The following is a 9,086-nucleotide window of genomic DNA, read 5'->3' as shown; positions in this document are numbered from 1 at the left end:
TGTCAGGCCCCCCTTGGGTTGGGTTAAACTAGTTACCTGTGTCCGACTAGTGATTGTGTACGACTAGGGACCTGTGTCCGACTAGTAACCTGTGTCCGGACTGTGATTGGTTCCCAGAGAAGACAGTTTGCAAGTGGTCGTATCTCGTATCTATCCAATTCATCCCAATAATACGTCGTATATTGACGTATGCACTTTACCTCAGCCCAAAAACTGTCGTACTAGAAAATGATAAGCGGAACGCGAAATTGACACACTGACCCGTTTTCTGTTGATGGGTCTTATGGTGGGTTAGGATAAAGGGCACTTTAGAACGACATTTTCTTGACGTTGGAGACCGCCCGCGAGAATAAGCTGGGGTAAACTGTTTAGTACTAATGGTAAACTGTTTAATAAATGTAACCAAAGCCGTCAAAGATTGAGGAAAGATGTACACGTTCGTAAATACTTGCGTAACTGCTTCGTGAAACTGGCCCCCTGGTCTATGAAAGCGAGTCGTGGCGGGAGTCTGAAAACTAGCAAGAAACCCCAACCGTCATTGAACACTGACACATCGGTGTTGCAGCCTCAACAATTCATCGCGTCAACAGCTTAAAGAGATGCAATTTGCAACGATCAGATGACATTTTTTTCTTAAACCCATTTTTCCGTGTGAAGGGAGCGAGCGGTTAGCTGGAACTCTTTGTAACCGTCCCGAACACCTTTTAAAATTCAAATTCAAATTCAAATTCAAATAGGTTTGTTGAGGTATGAATCCACACAATGGGATGAGATAGCTCAAGCTATTCTCACCCCGTTCAGTACAACGTATAGATACATCACAATCAACATATTACGAGACATTATAAATGATAAATATATATACATTTCTTCATTTATCTAGACACCTCGTGTCTTCCCACTACGGTCTGGATTTCTAGTGAACAATGAAGGCGATTCTCAGATTATACACGTGGGGGGGGGGAGGATTGTACTGTTCAGTAGTACAATCATTACTAGTCAGTTTTAGCAGTGATGTAGTTATGTTACCGTTGTTTGGATGCCCATACCCATGTAAACAGGATGCCCATACCCATGTAAACAGGATGCCCATACCCATGTAAACAGGATGCCCATACCCATGTAAACAGGATGCCCATACCCATGTAAACAGGGTGCCCATACCCATGTAAACAGGATGCCCATACCCATGTAAACAGGATGCCCATACCCATGTAAACAGGATGCCCATACCCTTGTAAACAGAATGCCCATACCCATGTAAACAGGATGCCCATACCCATATAAACAGGATGCCCATACCCATGTAAACAGGATGCCCGTACCCATGTAAACAGGATCCCCATACCCATGTAAACAGGATCCCCATACCCATGTAAACAGGATGCCCGTACCCATGTAAACAGGATCCCCATACCCATGTAAACAGGATCCCCATACCCATGTAAACAGGATCCCCATACCCATGTAAACAGGATCCCCATACCCATGTAAACAGGATCCCCATACCCATATAAACAGGATGCCCATACCCATCACAAAAGGTTCTAGAGATTATCCAGTAACCTTCAGTCTGGCGACACATTCATAGATCATTAGTGATATGGAACAAGGCCTTCCCCGCTTCATTAAGGCACTACGGGCTCACCATAGCCCGTGCTACTTGGAACTTTTTGCTCCAGGGAGCGAATCTTTAACAACAACAACAACAGCTGCTTCATTGAGAGATAACACTGTATATAGCTTATTCCTGGCACAGTGCCCAATCGTTATTGTGGGTTTGTGATGAGTGCCACGTGGCACTAGAGCAGTGGTTCTTAACGAGAGGTCCTCTGTTGAGAGGGTAGTGGGAGAGGACTTCTGTGGTGGTGGGAGAGGGGCTTAAGAAGGTATAGAAATAGCCTAAGCGGCTCTACCCTTCTGAGATGTATTTGATGATCCCAATAAACATACTTGAACAGTGGAGGAGGGGAGTGGGACACGCCAGAAATACAAGTACTATTGGTCAGTACATGCAAGTACTATTGGTCAAATAATTATAAGCATAATTTAACGACCGCCACGCTAGAACGATCGCTGCACTCTGATCATTTCTATATTCAAACCTCTATAACGTAGCCCATTGTAAGTTTGGGGGGTAATTAAGTGGGGGATGTTGGGCAGGACAAGGGGACAAGGGAGAGGGGAATGCTAGGGAGGACAAGGGGACAAGGGAGAGGGGAATGCTAGGGAGGACAAGGGGACAAGGGAGAGGGGAATGCTAGGCAGGACAAGGGGACCAAGGAGAGGGGAATGCTAGGGAGGACAAGGGGACAAGGGAGAGGGGAATGCTAGGGAGGACAAGGGGACAAGGGAGAGGGGAATGCTAGGCAGGACAAGGGGACAAGGGAGAGGGGAATGCTAGGGAGGACAAGGGGACAAGGGAGAGGGGAATGCTAGGGAGGACAAGGGAGAGGGGAATGCTAGGGAGGACAAGGGGACAAGGGAGAGGGGAATGCTTGGGAGGACAAGGGGACAAGGGAGAGGGGAATGCTAGGGAGGACAAGGGAGAGGGGAATGCTAGGGAGGACAAGGGGACAAGGGAGAGGGGAATGCTAGGGAGGACAAGGGGACAAGGGAGACTCATCCTGGCTGATGCTCAGTACACTGGAGGATGAACCACTGTTTGTGTGATATATGGACGGTAGACTCCTTGTTAGTGCTGTGTGTGTGTGTGTGTGTGTGTGTGTGTGGGTGGGTGTGTCCCAAGGGTGTCTCCACAGATCTTGAAAATGCATCACATTCAGCAGTGTGTATATAGAGTACTTGAGGTGAGGTTAAAATACTTGGAGGGAGACTGTAGCCCCCCCCCCCCCCGGGTAGGTTTATAGTGCTATCCCCCAGGCACTATAAACCCTTCCAGCACCCAGGGTGTACAGCACCCGGGGTGTACAGCACTAAGGGTGTACAGCACCCAGGGTGTACAGCACCCGGGGTGTACAGCACTCAGGGTGTACAGCACCCAGGGTGTACAACACCTAGGGTGTACGGCACCCGGGGTGTACAGCACCCGGGGTGTACAGCACCCAGGATGTACAACACCTGGGTGGCGTGCAATACCTGGGTGTGAGTACAGTAAGTGATGGGAGAATGTACAATACCTGGTGCGTGTGCAGGGCAGAGCAGCAGCAGCAGCAACAGCAGGTCCCAGGTACGTGGGTGGTGGGTGGGAGTCATGATGTATCCCAACCCCCAGCTCCGCCCACAGTCGTTAAGAGACGGGCGGCAGCGCCGTACTCCCACGCTAAACTCTTACATGATCACACACACACACACACACATCAAGCACACCAGAGTTTCTGCGGGTGGTGGTGGTGACCGCGGTCACTACGACTCACTCGCCCCCACATCACCACACCAAAAAAATAATACCACTAAAAAGCACAGTTAACTGTTCCATCGAAATACCAAAATAATATCCACAAGTTCTTCACCGTTTTGTTTTACGTTTTAGCCAAAATATAATTATATAAGTTTTCCACCTTAGGTTATAACATCCTTACTTCACAACCGACGGGAAGGGGGGGAGGGGAAAGGATGTTATAACATCCTGTTACATCTGAATTTTTGTTTTAACTTTGTTTTTTTCAAATTAGAAAATGGGAGAATTGGAGGAGCGTACCCGTCCGCTCGCGACGGTGTCCACACCACGAGTGATCACCGGGACTTCTCTGACCCCCGGTCCCGTCCAAGACATCCCCCCCCCCCAAGTCCCGCTCAAGTCCGGACGGCGCATGCGCAGTATTGCTTCCTTGCTCGATGCCAGCTGCATTGTCGCTCTTATGACAGCCCGGAGGGTTGAAGGGACGGGGGTGTTGATGGTGTATTGTAGATGTTGGTGAGAGGGGGGATAGGTCTCTGGTATGAGGCTCTCTTCTTCCTCCTCCTCCCTCATGTGCTCGGGAGAGGCATGAGGCCTACATCATGTGGTCCTCTCCAGAGAACCTCTCTCTCTCATTCCACCTCCTGTATGTTCAATACACTTCCTGTAAGCTATGTACACCTGCTGTAATGTTCTTGTACATTTGCTGTATGTTGACTGTGGCTTCTGTGACTGTGTGTGCTTAATGCCAATAACACACACACACACACACACACACACACACACACACACACACACACACACACACACACACACACACACACACACACACACACACCAATGAGCAATGAGGAAGCCGGATGAATGCAAAATTTTCAGACAAAATAGTGGCAAGTATTTTGAAAGCGGTGAGGCACACATATCTGAGATAGGAACGATGAACACGCTTAACGTATCCTCAGGCCAGGATCTTGGCAGCAGGAGAAGAAGGAGGAGATGAAGATGAAACTGTTGTGTAGAGAAGACGAAGGAGGAAGAGCGGGTGGCAAGATAAAGAGGAAATAAAGAAGAGACGAGTAAATGTACATACCATTCTCTACAGTACACTGTGAAGAGCAAATGTAACAATAACGGTGAAAACAGAGACAGACAGAGAGACAGACAGACAGACAGACAGACAGAGACAGACAGACAGACAGACAGACAGACAGACAGACAGACAGACAGACAGACAGACAGACAGACAGACAGACAGAGACAGACACAGACAGACAGACAGACAGACAGACAGACAGACAGACAGACAGACAGACAGACAGACAGACAGACAAACAGAGACAGACAGACAGACAGATAGACAGACAGACAGAGACAGACAGACAGACACAGACAGACAGACAGATAAACAGACAGACAGAGACAGACAGACAGACACAGACAGACAGACAGACAGAGACAGACAGACAGAGACAGACAGACAGACAGACAGACAGACAGACAGACAGACAGACAGACAGACAGAGACAGACAGACAGACAGACAGACAGACAGACAGACAGACAGACAGACACAGACAGACAGACAGACAGACAGACAGACAGACAGACAGACAGACAGAGACAGACAGAGACACACACACAGACACACAGACACACACACACACAGACAGAGGCAGACAGGCAGACAGACAGACAGACACAGACAGACAGACAGACAGACAGACAGACACAGACAGACAGACAGACAGACAGACAGACAGACAGACAGACAGACAGACAGACAGGCAGACAGACAGGGGATATATAAAACCCATAATACTTGCTGCCCGAGTAGGGAATAAACCCCCATGCCTTGCTCTATCACCTTGCTCTATTTCGCACCCGAAGTCCAAGACAAGGTCTCATCAAGTATTGACGAAACCCTTACATCTTTCAACAAATATGGCGGGTTTGTTTATATTTATTATACAGTAAACAACTTTAGACACTTCACAACCCAAAGTTGTTATCGTTATATACAACCTCGTATAGTGCTTCGAAGCTCATAAGCTCTTTAATAAACTACAGCTCCTGTAATTGTGGGAAGATATAGAGGTTTCGTCACTTGAATGCTAATATAGGTCCCGGGTTTCCACTATCTTGGGGTTATCTTGAGATGATTCCGGGGCTTAGCGTCCCCGCGGCCCAGTCCTCGACCAGGCCTCTTTTTTTTCCTCCAAGGAAGCAGCCCGTAACAGCTGTCTAACTCCCAGGTACCTATTTCCTGCTAGGTGAACAGGTGCATCAGAGTGAAAGAAACCCTGCCCCGTTTGTTTCCGCTTTCCAAAAAAAAAATAAACCTCATTAAAGCGATTGTAAAACTAAACTTTTTTTCCAAAAATATAAAGTTAACAATATTAATGTTCAATTATAGAATTACATTACACTTAAAATGTATATATTTTTCTCCCAATCTTTACGCCATTTATAATTCATGAAACTTTGAATCACTTAAATTGTTTCGGAATTACCAATAATAACTTGGCTAAAGTTTATTTAATTCGACTCGACAAAAAAAACTAGATAAAACCTGGTAATATTTGTATTATATTTTGGTTAGCCCGAGCAATTAGCCTTTTGATAATTAATTAATAGAGCAATTAGCATAGCGAGAGAGACAGTCGATCTATCAACTGAGCTTCTGGCCTGGCCAGTTGATAGAGCGACTGTCAATACTGATCCATGGAATTGTGGTTGACAATTGATGTGACTCGAGTGAGGATCAGCTATTGAGTTGATCCACACTCGAGGATCGAGCACGCCTCTGTGCTCAGGCGACCGCCCGGGAGGGTGCAACCCGTTCTCGCACTTGCTTTTAGTCAATATTGGCTTATTAAATAAGTGCATGTGTGACATACTAATTGATTGTGAATATTTTAGTTTACCTTGAAAAGCTTCATAGAAAATACCGACCTCACCTAACCTTCTTAGTATGTTAAGGTAAACATCTTATTGCTTCTTAATTACAATTATTACTTAACCTATACCGTTGATAGGTTAAGTAATAATTGTAAATAAGAAGCAATAAGATGCTTATCTTAACATACTAAGAAGGTTAGGTGAGGTCGGTGTTTTCTATGAAGCTTTTCAAGGTAAACTAAAATATTCACAATCAATTAGTATATCACATATGCACTGATTAAACAAGCCAATACTGACTGTAAGCAAGTGCGAGAACGGGTTGACGGGAAAGAGAAGCTCCTTCAAGTTTCCGTTTGGGCAGCAGTTTGGTGGCCCTGAAATCCTTCCTAATTGTGGCTCAATCGGTAGAACAATCGTCTCTCAGTCTTTAGGTCCCGCGTTCGATCATAATCGAATCATGTAAATCATAATCATTCAAGATTGGGATTTAGAGCAAATGTTGAAGGAACTGAATTTAACGAAGCTGGAAAGAAAAAGAGAGAAAGGAGATATAAAACACAGGGTAAAAAGAGGTAGAAAAAATGTTCAAAATGGATAACAAGAGAAGGAAATTGCACGGATGGGAGATAGAGACACAGATGAGTCATAAAGATGGGCGGAAATTTTCATTTGGCGCAAAAGAGTTCTGAGAAAAGTAAGTGAATGTGAGGAAGAATAAAGAGGACGAGATATTTGAAACCAGCTGCATTCACAGTCTCGAAATGTAGATGTGACGAGAGAGAGAGAGAGAGAGAGAGAGAGAGAGAGAGAGAGAGAGAGAGAGAGAGAGAGAGAGAGAGAGAGAGAGAGAGAGAGAGAGAGAGAGAGAGAGCCAGCCAGCCAGACAGACAGCCAGACAGACAGACAGACAGACAGACAGACAGACAGACAGACAGACAGACAGACAGACAGACAGACAGCCAACCAACCAACCAACCAGCCAACCAACAAGCCAGCCAGCCGTAGGGGCAAGTCAACCGTACACACACACACACACACACACACACACACACACACACACACACACACACACACACACACACACACACACACACACACACACACACACACACACACATGATATATGATATGATAGAGCCCAATAGGCTCAGGAACCTGTACACCTGTTGATTGACAGTTGAGAGGCGGGACCAAAGAGCCAGAGCTCAACCCCCGCAAACACAACTAGGTGAACAACTAGGTGAACACACACACACACACACACACACACACACACACACACACACACACACACACACACACACACACACACACACACACACACACACACACACATACACACACACACACTGATAGCTAGAAAGGCGGGATCCAAGAGTCAATGCTCGATCCTGCAAGCACATATAGGTGAGTACATATAGGTGAGTACACACACACACACACACACACACACACACACACACACACACACACACACACACACACACGCACACACACACACACACACACACACACACACACACACACACACACATCAAACCATCTGTGTACCAACTTACCACCCTTCCCCCCCCCCACCCCCCGCCCCGCCCTCCCCCAGGTTGCATAACTCACTCCCACCTGCAACCCCCCCCCCACACACACACGCACGCACGCACACTAACTTACGCACGAGTCTGGAACAGGTGGGCTCTACTGCCCCACTTATCACACTCCGGGAGAAGCCAATGGAGGGGAAGCAAACTTAGACTCAAAGGTTATATTAGGTTAAGATATGAGCCATCAATTTTTTTTTTTGGGGGGGGGGTCTCCCGCCCCCCTTATCCCCCGACCAATCCCAGCTTTCCGTAATTTCGGGGGCTGGGATCGAGGCGGTGGCTGAGCTAGGGAGACGTGGTGCTGGGACTCTTGCTAGGATTATTGATGTTGCTAGGATTATTGATGTTGCTAGGATTATTGATGCTGGGACTGTTGCTGTTGCTATTATTATTGATGTTGTGACTGTTGCTGATGTTAGGATTAAAGAGAGAGAGACAGAGACAGAGACAGAGAGACAGAGAGAGAGAGAGAGAGAGAGAGAGAGAGAGAGAGAGAGAGAGAGAGAGAGAGAGAGACAGAGAGAGAGAGAGAGAGAGAGAGAGAGAGAGAGAGAGAGAGAGAGAGAGAGAGAGAGAGAGAGAGAGAGAGAGAGAGAGAGAGAGAGAGACACTCCCATTACACAAGCCTGGGATATTCTGGTGGCACTGTAGCATGGAAGGTGGCACTCTAGGAGAGGCAGCCAAGGCACGATGTTCCGGCTTTTCAACACGGTGTTCCGCATGCCAAGTAGCTCTCAGACCTCCGTTTACAGCCGCCGGAGCGACCGTGGTCTCTAGCCTGAGCTGTTGCTCCATGATTTTGGCCACGGTCGGCAATAGGTTTTTTTCATTGATACTTCTCGATCCTCTTTGATCCTGTCTCAAAATCCAGACACTCTTCTCAATCCTGTCTCAGAATCCAGAAAATCTTCTCAATTCTGTTTGAGAATCCTGATGCTCCTCTCAATCGTGTTTGAGAGTCCTGAAGCTCTTCTCAATCCTGTTTGATAGTCCTGATGCTCTTCTCAAGCCTGTCTGAGAGTCCTGAAGCTCTTCTCAATCGTGTTTGAGAGTCCTGAAGCTCTTCTCAATCCTGTTTGAGAGTCCTGAAGCTCTTCTCAATCCTGTTTGATAGTCCTGAAGCTCTTCTCAATCCTGTTTGAGAGTCCTGAAGCTCTTCTCAATCCTGTTTGATAGTCCTGATGCTCTTCTCAATCCTGTCTGAGAGTCCTCATGCTCTTCTCAAGC

The 9,086-nt window shown here is 46.8% G+C and overlaps 1 protein-coding gene across 1 annotated transcript in view; it reads right to left on the bottom strand.

Annotated features, from left to right (window-relative positions):
- Positions 1-3,676, bottom strand: part of LOC123749657 (kin of IRRE-like protein 1) — a 28,604-nt gene extending 24,928 nt beyond the window's left edge. The window contains exon 1 of the mRNA XM_069310562.1: positions 3,141-3,676. Within this exon, the coding sequence (XP_069166663.1) occupies positions 3,141-3,216 (76 nt within the window). The 5' untranslated portion in view covers positions 3,217-3,676. The remainder of the gene's footprint in view (positions 1-3,140) is intronic.
- Between the last annotated feature and the right edge of the window lie 5,410 nt (positions 3,677-9,086).

Source organism: Procambarus clarkii, chromosome 67 (assembly GCF_040958095.1).
Source record: "Procambarus clarkii isolate CNS0578487 chromosome 67, FALCON_Pclarkii_2.0, whole genome shotgun sequence".
NCBI lineage: Eukaryota > Metazoa > Arthropoda > Malacostraca > Decapoda > Cambaridae > Procambarus > Procambarus clarkii.
This window is presented reverse-complemented; position numbering and strand designations above follow the sequence as displayed.